Source organism: Sapajus apella, unplaced genomic scaffold (assembly GCF_009761245.1).
Source record: "Sapajus apella isolate SASKATOON/1434 unplaced genomic scaffold, GSC_monkey_1.0 scaffold216, whole genome shotgun sequence".
NCBI lineage: Eukaryota > Metazoa > Chordata > Mammalia > Primates > Cebidae > Sapajus > Sapajus apella.
The window spans coordinates 319,267-331,543 of record NW_022437156.1 but is presented as its reverse complement, the minus strand read 5'-3'; the positions used below and the strand labels follow the sequence as shown (position 1 = coordinate 331,543).

Genomic DNA, 12,277 nt, shown 5'->3' with positions numbered 1-12,277 from the left:
AGGCAGGAGAAGTGCTTAGAACCCGGGAGGTGGAGGTTGCAGTGAACCGAGATCCCACCACTGTGCTCCAGCCTAGGCAACAGAGTGAGGCTGTCTCAAAAACAAAACAACAAAACCCACCAAATGTCCAGGATTATAAAGGAAACCAATAGGAACAGTTTACCAAAATGCTAAAAAATATGAAAGTAATGTGCTTCTTTTTAATGTATTTAATAACAAGATCTAGAAACAGGTGTAATAACCTACTGACGTTTTCCAAATGCTAATGAGCAGAAGCCATACTTGAGATTTCCACAACAATCGCAGTGAGACATACAAGTAACTGTGGTGTCAATTAGTGACAAGTCAAAGGTACTGCTAATAGTACTGGAGGTTTTACCCATATTCATAATTGAAGGAAATGCTAAATTTCAATTAGAGGTTAGTAAAAATAAAGGTGTAATTTCTTTTTCTTGTCCAAATTCTAGAACCCATCTGGCTCCCCAGGGTCTGGAAATCCTGGGGTGGAATCCCTGCATTAGGCCAGGCAAGTGTGCAAATGCCCCAGTGGGGGTGGGGGATGGGTTGTTGGGATGGAAACCAGAACCAAGAGCCTCACTTATCTCAGGGTTGGAAGGATGAGCTGCAACCACCAAGAGAGCAGTTAACAGAAGGGTTTAAATTTGGTTGGAAAGCAAAAATTGGCTGTCTTAATCCCAACACTATGAAAAGCAGAGGTGGGAGGATTTCTTGAGCCCAGGAGTTCAGAACCAGCCTGGGTTGAACATTTCAAGCCCACTCTGGCCCCCATTTCTATTAACAACAACAACAAAACAATTAGCTAGGCTTGGGGCACACCAGCAACTTGGGAGGCGGAGGTGGGAGGATAACTTGAGCCCATGAGGTTAAGGCTACAGTGAGCCATGACTGCATCACTTTACTCCAGCCTGGGAGACAGAGCAAGACCCTGTCTCAAAAAAACAAAAACAAAAAAAGTCAGTTGCAGGGATTGAACAAGGCAGTCTGATTGATCTTGATGGCTATTCATGTGAAATAAAGACCCTGGGGTTTTGGTTGATGATATTCACAAAATGAGCCAATTGGATAATGAGGATCACAACAAAGATAATTTAATGTGAAGCTGAATTAATAAGGCTCTTGGGGCCTAGGTCACGGATCTAATAGTCCTGCTAAAACCTCCACGGGTCAAAACACTGTGCACTATGATTTAAATTGTGCACCGATAGGTTAGATCCCAGAATAATGAGTGATGGAAGCCACGGCAGTGAGCCTGATGACCCAAATCTCTCAGCCCAGAACTGTCTTTCAAACTCTAGACCTACAGAACCACCTGGAGTTTAATTTTTTTTTTCCTTGAGACAGAGTCTCACGCTACTGCCCAGGCTGGAGTGCAGTGGCGCGATCTTGGCTCACTGAAACCTCTGCCTCCTGGGTTCAAGTGATTCTTCTGCCTCAGCCTTTCAAGTAGCTGGGACTACAGGCATGCACCACCATGGCTAGCTAATTTTTATATTTTTAGTCGAGACAGGGTTTTACCATATTGGTCAGGCTGGTCTCAATCTCCTGACCTCGTGATCCGCCCGCCTCGATCTTCCAAAGTGCTGGGAGTACAAGTGTGAGTCACAGTGTCCGGCCTCACCTCGAGTTAATTTAAATGTCAGGCCCAGCTTGTCCAGACCTGCTCCTCCTCCACTGTCTCCTGGCTCAGTGAGTGGCAGCATCATCCACTTAGCTGCACAAGCTGCACAGGGTGGCATCGCCGACGCTCCTTCTCCCTTACCTTCCACCTCCCAAGTCCAGCCCAGCACAAAGCGCTGTTGATCATGCCTCCCACATCTCCCTTGAACTTGTCATCTCTATCTCCATTGCCTTCCTGCCACGTGCTGCCTCCATCTTGCCTGGACTCCTGCAGTGGTCTCCTAGCTGGTCACCCAGATCTGCCTCTGCTCCTCTCTGGGTTGTTTTCAGCCCCGCAACCACAGTTATCTTTAAAACACATAAATCTGACCCTACGCCTTTCTTTCAAACCCAGCAGTGGCTTTTCATACATCTTAAAGAACAAAATCCTCCCGGCCAAGATTGGCCCCTACATGCCTCTCCAGCGTCCCCTCCCGCCGCATGCTCTCCTCTGTGCGCCACTGGCCTTCTTTCAGATTCGCCCAATGGGCCACAGTCCTTCCTGCCATGTGGCCTTCGGAGCATGCTGTTCCCTTACCTGGAACAACATTCCCTGCAGTCTGTGCCTTGTGAACTCCTGCTTGCCCTCCAGCAGTCTTTCCTGACTTCCCCAACCGGGTCAAATCCCCTACTGATAATCTCAGAGCATATGAATCTCTTCTTTGCAGCACACGTAATTACACAATTACATGTGTAATTTTACTTGTATTTGGGCATGTATATATATTTTTTATACCTGTCCCTCCTGCTAAACTATAAGGTGCACAAAGGCAAATTCCTGGAATGCAGGGCTCAATATTGGTTGAAAGAAAGAACTGTATCAAATATCTGATGGACTGACATAGATTCTGTGTAGTTACAGAACTAGAACTAGGATTAATAAGTGAAAGTTACAATAAGAATGATGATAGGCCGGGCACGGTGGCTCAAGCCTGTAATCCCAGCACTTTGGGAGGCCGAGGCGGGTGGATCACGAGGTCAAGAGATCGAGACCATCCTGGTCAACATGGTGAAACCCCGTCTCTACTAAAAATACAAAAAATTAGCTGGGCATGGTGGCGTGTGCCTGTAATCCCAGCTACTCAGGAGGCTGGGGCAGGAGAATTGCCTGAACCCAGGAGGCGGAGGTTGCGGTAAGCCGAGATCGCGCCATTGCACTCCAGCCTGGGTAACAAGAGCGAAACTCCGTCTCAAAAAAAAAAAAAAGAATGATGATGATATATTGCTGAGCACCCACTATATGCCAGGTATTGAAATTACTACATATTATATCTTAATTCAACAATAAATGAAGTAGTTAAAATTACTTCACAGAGAAAAGAATTCTGTTAGGTTAAGCAATTTGCCCAAAGTAGCACAGTTAACAGTGAAGCCTGTGGGAAGTGGGCCTGTGGGCTCCTGGCTCTCTGTTCTTTTTTTTTTCTCTGAGATGGAGTCTTGCTCGGTTTCCCAGGCTGGAGTGCAGTGGCACGATCTTGGCTCACTGCAACCTCTGCCTCCAGGGTTCAAGTGATTCTCCTGCTTCAGGCTCCTGAATAGCTGGGATTACAAACACCTGCCACCACGCCTGGCTAATTTTTGTATTTTTAGTAGAGATGGGGTTTCACCATGTTGGCCAGGCTGGTCTTGAACTCCTGACCTCATGATCTGCCCGCCTCAGCCTCCCAAAGTGCTGGCATTACAGGTGTGAGCCACGGTGCCCAGCCTATTTATTTATAAGAGAGGGTCTAACTCTGCGGCCAAGTTGGACAGCAGTGGTGTAATCGTAGCTCACTGCAGCCTTGAACTCTTGGACTCAGGCAATTTTCCTACCTCAGCCTCCCGACTAGCTAGGACTACAGGTGTGTGCACACCCAGCTAATTTCTTTTCCTTTCTCTTTTGTTTACTTTTTTTTTTTTTTTTTGGAGATAGGGTCTCACTCTATAGCCCAGGCTGGATCACAGCTCATTGTAGCCTGGACCTCTTGGGTTCAAACAATCCTCCTGCCTCAGCCTCCTGAGTAGCTGGGACCACAGCACCAGGCCTGGCTAATTTTTAAAAATTTCTGATATTTTGTTTAAACTTTCTTTTTGATTTGGCCAATCTTTGTTTCTTTCTCTTTCCTTCTCTCCTGCTCCTTACCCCTTGCCAGTTCTCCCCTCCCCAATTCTCCCCTGTCCTCTCCTCTCTTCCCCTCTCCTTTTGAGACAGGGTCTCACACTGTTGCTCAGGCTGGAGTGCGGTGGTGCTCTCACTGCTCACTGCAGCCTCAATCTCCTGGACCCAAGTGATCCTCCCACCACAGCCTCTGCAGTATCTGGGACTGCAGGAGGACACCACTACACCCAGCTAATTTTTTTTTTTTTTTAAGAGGTGGGGTTTCTGCATGATGCCCAGGCTGGTCTGGAACTCCTGAGCTCAAGTAATCCACCTGCTTCGGCCTCCCAAAGTTTTGGGATTATAGGCTGGAGCCACTGCCCAGATCTCTTTTCTTTTCCCTTTCTCTCTCTCTCTTTCTCTCTTTCCTTCCTTCTTTTCTTTCTTCCTTTTCTTTCTTTCCTTTCTCTCTCTCTCCTCTCTCTTTCTTTCCTCTTTCTTTCTGTCTCTCTCTTTTTTTAGCTGCTCCTTGCTGAGCAAGGCTAACTGGTAAGCAGTGGTCAGCCCCAATCTTTCTATTACATTTCTTTTTCTTATTGCTTTGTAACAGCTTTTTGCATTTTGTTTATTTCATCAACCATTTATTCCTAGATTGTAATTGTCTTTCAACCTTACCATAAAGAAGCTTTGTCATAGAGAAGCTTTGTCAATTTTTAGCTGTTCTTTGAAGATTTTAAAACATTGATTGCTGACTGGGCATGGTGGCTCACGCCTGCTCAGCCTGACCAACATGGAGAAACCCCATCTCTACTAAAAGTACAAAATTAGCTGGGCGTAGTGGCACATGCCTGTAATCCCAGCTACTCAGGAGGCTGAGGCAGGAGAATCGCTTGAACCCAGGAGGTGGTAGTTGCTGTGAAATCAGATCGCGCCATTGCACTCCAGCCTGGGCAACGAGAGTGAAACTCTGTCTCAATAAACAAAACAAAAAACAAACAAAAAAACCCAAAATATTGATTGCTAAGAAAACAAGGACAACAGAAAACATGGGTAGGCTACAAAGTATAACAAAGTCGTACACAGTCATTACCATTTTGATCCCTGGTCTCTTGCAAATGTGCTTCAAATCCTAGCTTAGGCACTTTCTGTCTGATTGTAGGCATTTTTTTTTTTTTAAGAGATGGGGGTCTCAGGCTGGGCACAGTGGCTCAGGCCTATAATCCCAGCACTTTGGGAGGCTGAGGCAGGTGGATCACATGAGGTCAGGAGTTTGAGACCAGTCTCGCCGACATGGTGAAAACCCATCTCTACTAAAAATACAAAAATCAGCTGGGCATGGTGGTGCGTGCCTGTAGTCCCAGCTACTCAGGAGGCTGAGGCAGGAGAATGGCTTGAACCCCGGAGGCCAAGGTTGCAGTGAGCCATGATTGTGCCACTGCACTCTAGCCTGGGCGACAGAGTGAGAGACTTCATTTGAGAGAGAGAGAGAGAGAGAGAGAGAGAGAGAGAGAGAGAGAGAGATGGGGGTCTTGCTCTGTCACCTAGGCTGGTTCAATCATAGCTCACTGTAGCCTCAAGCTCCTAGTCTCAAGGGATCCTCCCGCCTCAGCCTCCTGAGTAGCTGGGGTCATGACTTTGAGCCACCTCGCCAGGCTGCAGGCCAATTTCTTAATCTTGCCAGGCTCCGGTCTTCCAGTCTACAAAATGGGAGTAACAGAATTTGCTTATAGGAATTTGGGGAAATGTGTAGTTCTGGCTTTGGGTGAAGACCTCTATCTTTCTCTGTAGCAGGTTCATAAATCGAATCAGAGCAAACAGCTGGTCTCTTAAAAACTGTATTTATCAGGGTCTTCTAAGAAAACGGTTTGAGGTGTGATGGAGGCAGAAATTAAGATTTATTGAGTATTTAGGGCCAAGTAAGGCGCACTGGATGGTGTTAATCGTTAACTTGTGGAAACCGTCCGGAATGTGTATACTTTCTTTCTTTTCTTTTCTTTTTTTTTTTTTTTTGTTTTGAGACAGTTTCGCTTTTGTCGCCCAGACTGGAGTGCAATGGCACGATTTCGGCTCACTGCAACCTCCGCCTCTAAGGTTCAAGCGATTCTCCAGCCTCAGCTTCCTGAGTAGCTGAGGCGCCCGCCACCACGCCCGGCTAATTTTTGTATTTTAGTAAAGACAGAATTTCACCATGTTGGACAGGCTGGTCTCGAACTCCTGACCTCGGGTGATTCGCCTGCCTCGGCCTCCCAAAGTGCTGGAATTACAGGCGTGAGTCACCGCGCCAGTCCCGGAGTGTGTATTATCTCAATTTTACCGGGAGTAATTGTGCTCACGGAATCCACTTTTGTGGCCTCTACCCCTAAACGGCTCACCACCAAGTCGCCATGGCGCGCCTCCGCCAAGAAGTCCTCCAGGCACTTCTACTTTCCCGGACCCGCCTCCTGCTCAGGCCGGTTAGACGCGCCGTTAGCAGCGTGGGCGGAGTTGCTTCTGCCTTCGCGGAACCAACTGGCCTGACTTCTGGTGTCTCCCGCTCTCTAAATTAAAAGCCAGCTCTTCTCCTTTCGGGTTCCCGACGGTGCTTTTCGGGATTTGTAGTCAGACGCGCTTCAGCCGGCTCCAAGGAGAGCAAAGACAAGACTCCAATTCCCAGCATCCCCCGCGCCGGGAGCGTGCAGCGCCTATTCTCACCGTCTTCACTTTTCCACTCCTTCCCTTACCTCCCTTCTCTTCTGAATTCTCCATTCTGGGCTCTTGTCTGTGAAGTCTTTCGTCGCTTTCCCCAGCATTTTTTTTTTTTTATTTTTTGTTTTTTTTTTTTTTTTTACCGTCTTTCAATCTCCAGGAGCCAATGCGAGACTTTGGCTCCGATTAAGCGACTACCCGAGACTCGGGGTGCACGAGGAGGATCGACAGAGCGGTGAGGGGACCTAGGAGGGTGGGAGTGGCATAGGTATGAGAGAGAGAGAGGTGAGTGAGAGGCCAGGTGTGGGAGATGGGTCAAGGTGAATGGGAAGGGAAAAGAGGTGACTTCAGATTTGGGAAGCGTGAAGGGGAGAGGTTATCGCCATACTTAGCAGAAGTGGGCTAAGAGATAGAAGATAGGAAGGACGGGCAGATTTGGAGCTTATTTGACTGATCTGGACCAGGAGGGATGGAAGAGAGAGGTGTGGGCTCAATTTTCTTTGCCAAAGGTGAGACAAGTCATTGAATACAAAATGATCTTGCAAACATAGGACAGTTAACAATTCTGTCACATGGTAATTGAGGGAGGTCTGGAGTTGAAGGGCAGAAGTAGGGTGAGGAGACAAGAAACGGCGAGAGATTGGTCAGATTTGGAAGACACCAGAAGAGATGAGTGACATGGGAAAGGAAGCCACAGAAAAGGTTGGGTTATTGTGGGGGCTCATGGATCTGGAATCAGAGTTAGAAAGGTCAGGGGTGACACTGGCATGGATGGTGGGGGTGCGCCTCTGACGTTTGCATTCCTCAGGTGATGGAGAGCACCCCTTCAAGGGGACTGAACCGAGTACACCTACAATGCAGGAATTTGCAAGAATTCTTAGGGGGCCTGAGCCCTGGGGTATTGGACCGATTGTATGGGCATCCTGCCACTTGTCTGGCTGTCTTCAGGTGAGGAGCCCCTTCATGGCAGGGAAATGTAATGGGGTCTGCGGATTGGAATAAAATATCACGAGTAAAAGCATAGCAGTCTGGATTGGGGCTGGGGACTGGGGGTGAGGGTTGAAAATTGCTCCAAAGTGTGGGAGGCCAAAACAGCAGGACTGGTAAAGCTGTGCTGGAGTGAGATGAGATGTTTGAGAGTTAATTGAGGGCAGAGATGCAGATACAATGCAGCTTCTGAAATTAACCTTTGACCTTTATCCCTATACAGGGAGCTCCCATCCTTGGCTAAGAACTGGGTGATGCGGATGCTCTTTCTGGAGCAGCCTTTGCCACAAGCTGCTGTAGCCCTGTGGGTGAAGAAGGAATTCAGCAAGTAAGTCTCAGCCAGATACAGATTTCTCAACAGCAACATTTCCCAAACTGCTGTTTCTTGGAGCACTTCTAGGAAATATTAATATATCACAAAATTTTAAAATAAATACATTTAGGAAATGCTGCATACTGCGTTTTCCCTTTTATTTCCCAGCTGACTTCTTGCTTTCAAGTGTATCTTCCCTCTTAGAGAGTTATGTGTGTTATCTGCAATGAGGCTCTGATAGGTAATGCAGTAAAGACATTTGTCTTAAGAAGATACTGATTTCACTCTGTGGAGCAGTAGTTCAAAGATCAGCAAGTTCAGAACAGGCAGGAATGGTAACTTTTATGGGCCTTCTCTTTGTTCTCCAGACACCCCCACTCACCTCTCTGCTTCTGTTCCAGGGCTCAGGAGGAAAGTACAGGGCTGCTGAGTGGCCTCCGGATCTGGCACACCCAGCTGCTCCCAGGCGGGCTCCAGGGCCTCATCCTCAACCCCATTTTCCGCCAGAACCTCCGCATTGCCCTTCTGGGTGGGTATGTGACTTCTATCTCTTCCTAAGCTAGGCCAGGGGAATTGCTGCTAATTAAACTGCTATTAAACTTTGGATGGGGGAGCTTATGGGGGCCTCCCTGGAACCTTGTGGTCTCCACCTTGGGGAGCTCCTTTAGGAATATGTAGGACCAGATGTAGCTGTGTGGTGTAGGAAATGTCCCCCAGTCATGGCCCCTGAGGATAAGGGTGGAAAGATGGCAGAAGGGCAGCAAGGAACACAGACAGAGTTCCTTACTCTTTTTTTGTTTTGTTTTGTTTGTTTTTGAGACAGAGTCTTGCTCTGTCACCCAGGTTGGAGTGCAGTGTGACAATCTTGGCTCACTGCAATCTCCACCTCCTGGGTTCAAGTGATTCTCCTGCCTCAGCCTCCTGAGTAGCTGGGATAACAGGCACCCACCACCACACCTGGCTAATTTTTTGTATTTTTAGTAGCGATGGGGCTTCACCATATTGGCCAGGCTGGTCTCGAACTCCTGACCTCCAGTGATCTGCCTCCTTGGCCTCCCAAAGTACATGGATTACAGGTGTGAGCCGCAGTGCCTGGCCAGGGTTCCTTACTCTTGGCCCATCCTGGCTGTAGGGGGAAGGCCTGGTCTGATGACACAAGTCAGCTGGGACCAGACAAGCATGCCAGGGATGTTCCCTCCCTTGACAAGTACGCTGAAGAGCGATGGGAGGTAAGCACTTGGGACTTTGCTTCTACCTCCTATGGCCCTTGGGGCATGGTCTCCCTGTTCTTTCTGTTCTTCAGGTGGTCTTGCACTTCATGGTGGGCTCCCCCAGTGCAGCTGTCAGCCAGGACTTGGCTCAGCTCCTCAGCCAGGCTGGGCTCATGAAGAGGTAAGGAAGTTAGAGGTACAGCAGCTTGCTGCTGTGCCATCTCCTTGAGTCTCTGAGAAATGGTATCTGGGGCTAGTCAAGATCAGAGGACATTGTCTGGAAAAGGCAAGCTGAGTAGAATACAGCCAGAGATACGCAGAAAAAACATGGGTGGACAAGTGGGCATAGAAGCCTTTCTCTGCATATCACCATCATTGTCCCTCTCTTTGTCCTTAGTACTGAACCCGGAGAGCCGCCCTGCATTACTTCTGCTGGCTTCCAGTTCCTGTTGCTGGACACCCCAGCCCAGCTCTGGTACTTTATGTTGCAGTATTTGCAGACAGCCCAGGTGAGGAGGTGGGGGCCACTTGCCAGCATGCTCTGCTCCTCGCAGGTCTCACTGAGAGACTCCTGCCTACAGACTGTTCCCTAATGTTCTTTGTCCCCTTCTTCCCATTGTCTCCCTCCCATCTCTCCTTTGTCTCTGCCTCTTTCTCTCTAGAGCCGGGGCATGGACCTAGTAGAGATTCTTTCCTTCCTCTTCCAGCTCAGCTTCTCTACTCTGGGCAAGGTAAGCAGGGGGCTGACAGGTATGGAGATGCAAAAGGGAAAGCAAGTTGTGGGGCAGTAGAGCGAGAAGATAAGAATAAACACAGAACAGGCAGAGATGGATGGAGAAAGAATGAATGTGTGGAGTTGGGGGTGGGTGGGTTGTGTTTTGGACCCCAGCTGGTCACCTCTCATCCCCAGGACTACTCTGTGGAAGGTATGAGTGATTCTCTGTTGAATTTCCTACAACATCTGCGTGAGTTCGGGCTTGTTTTCCAGAGGAAGGTATGAGTACCTAAATAAGTGGCTTCCAGGGAAGAAACAGGGTGGTGTGTTACCTTCACCATTAAAAAAGAGTGGTGTCTTGGGGCAGTAGCAGGACTGAATACGTGGGTCTCTCGGGGGAGAGAAGTTGGGGGTTGAGGTTCTGTGTCAAGGCATCTGCCTTTCTGTCCTTTCCAGAGGAAATCTCGGCGTTACTACCCCACACGCCTGGCCATCAATCTCTCATCAGGTGTCTCTGGAGCTGGGGGCACTGTGCATCAGCCAGGCTTCATTGTCGTGGAAACCAATTACCGACTGTATGCCTACACAGGTGAGGCGGGACAGAGGGCCCCTGGGAGAGCAGGCTGGGGGAGAGAGAATGCCAGTTTATGTTCACATTTAACTGGCAGTTTACAGAGCTCTCGGACACTTCTCATGGCAGTTGAAAGAACGGGTTGAGGGAGTCTGGGTGTGGGGGTGGCCTCCTCATCCTCTTTCTATCCCTGGCTCAGAGTCGGAGCTGCAGATTGCTCTCATTGCCCTCTTCTCTGAGATGCTCTATCGGTTCCCCAACATGGTGGTGGCGCAGGTGACCCGGGAGAGTGTGCAGCAGGCAATCGCCAGTGGCATCACAGCCCAGCAGGTATTCCCACTTGGGAGAGGTGGAGCAGGAAGACAGGCCACACTTGGGCTATGGGGTGCAGGGTGGTCACATTATGGAAGGCTAGCTCTGAGTCTGTGTTTGAAGAGAAATCAAGGCTTTGGGTGTGAGAACAGGCAGACTCTTGAGAGGGAGAAAATGGAAGGCGGAGGTATAGCTCTGGATTTGTGCCTCGGCACCACCATATCCTAACTGCATAAACTAGACCTAGTTGTTTTGCCTCTGTGAGCCTCAGTTTCCTCATCTAGTAAATAACAGTTCTCACCTCAGGGTTGTTGGGATAATTCATTGGAATAATTGGGGTAAAGCATTGAGCTCAGCACCTGCCATGCAATAAGTGCTAAAAAAAATTGAGCTGATGCTATTTTAAAGAAAGAAAAACAAAACATTACTGGAAAGGGCGAATGTGCTGGAGAAGAAATAGCAGATGTGACCACTGGGAGCAGCAACTTGGGATAACAGCTGAACTGGGATGGGTGGAGTTGATGACAGCAGTTACGAGTTTTTAGAGTAAGCTGATGTTCCAGTGACATTAGGTGACAGCTCAGATGGCTTTCCTGCTCTCTTGCTGGAGCCCTCATGACATTCTTGTCTGTTTTCCTAGATAATCCATTTCCTAAGGACAAGGGCCCATCCAGTGATGCTCAAACAGGTACAGACAGGCTGCAAGATGTCAGAGGCTGGCAGCTGGCGATGAGAAAGATGTTGGAAAAGAAAAAGGGGCATCCAAATCTGGGAAAGGAGCGGAGGGCCTGGTAGTTTGGGGCAGTATTCCTGAGTCCCTACAGCAAACCCTTGCTCCTTGCAGACACCTGTGCTGCCCCCCACCATCACCGACCAGATCCGGCTCTGGGAGCTAGAAAGGGACAGACTCCGGTTCACCGAGGGTGAGTCGCTTTTGGTGGCCAAGTCTTGGTCATTGGTCAGAGGATGGGCAGACAATTCAGTGTAAAAGCTTTCCATGCATTTTAATTTTTACTTCATGAAATAGGAGAAAAAAGCTGGCAGGAGAGTTTTTTGTTTTGGGGTGAGTCGGTAGTAAATTATCCCCAATCAATGCACTTTGGATTTGGCTAGGGGAGGGAATAATTCACAGTAATTTCTATTGGGCCTTTATGAATATGACCGATCACATTAGTATTAAGATAAACCCCTGAGCAGACAAGCATAGATAATTAGTTTCTAAAATTGCAGTGGGGAAAAGCCCAGATGCTCTCCAGGGCTGCCACGAAGGAGCTGGGGGGATTTCCAGCAGGAGCTCCGAGCCTCACTTTCTCATCTTCTCCCCGTGCCCCTCCCGTTCTGCCGACCCCAGGCGTCCTGTATAACCAGTTCCTGTCACAAGTGGACTTTGAGCTGCTGCTAGCCCACGCGCGGGAGTTGGGCGTGCTCGTGTTCGAGAACTCGGCCAAGAGGCTCATGGTGGTGACCCCAGCCGGGCACAGCGACGTCAAGCGCTTTTGGAAGCGGCAGAAACACAGCTCCTGAGCGTGCAGGACCTGGACCCGGGCGGACCTCGGCGGGCGGGACCGGGCGGGGCGGGGCTTCAGAACTCAGGTGTTTTTTATTTACGCGTTGGGACTTCTCTTGTCTAATAAAGTTGTGACAGTGAGCAGTGGGGTCCGGCGCGCCTCCCTGGGGTGTTTGCCTTCGCTGCGAACGCCGTCCTCTGCGTCGACTACTGTTGTACCCG

The 12,277-nt window shown here is 49.0% G+C and overlaps 1 protein-coding gene across 3 annotated transcripts; it reads left to right on the top strand.

The window, feature by feature from the left end:
• Positions 1-6,420: 6,420 nt before the first annotated feature.
• GTF2H4 (general transcription factor IIH subunit 4) lies at positions 6,421-12,199 on the top strand. 3 transcript variants are annotated; one of them, XM_032270813.1, is made up of 14 exons: positions 6,421-6,674; positions 7,248-7,387; positions 7,650-7,754; positions 8,141-8,272; positions 8,872-8,968; positions 9,043-9,131; positions 9,348-9,459; positions 9,613-9,681; positions 9,861-9,944; positions 10,122-10,254; positions 10,436-10,566; positions 11,189-11,236; positions 11,393-11,471; positions 11,900-12,199. In XM_032270813.1, exons 2-14 carry the CDS (start codon positions 7,251-7,253, stop codon positions 12,070-12,072), a joined length of 1,389 nt encoding a protein of 462 aa, XP_032126704.1. In that variant the 5' UTR covers positions 6,421-6,674; positions 7,248-7,250; the 3' UTR covers positions 12,073-12,199. The 3 variants fall into 3 exon arrangements, with proteins under 3 accessions (XP_032126704.1, XP_032126703.1, XP_032126705.1); XM_032270812.1 differs by lacking the exon at positions 6,421-6,674 and adding an exon at positions 6,686-6,724; XM_032270814.1 differs by lacking the exons at positions 6,421-6,674; positions 8,872-8,968; positions 9,043-9,131 and adding an exon at positions 6,686-6,724.
• Positions 12,200-12,277: the final 78 nt, after the last annotated feature.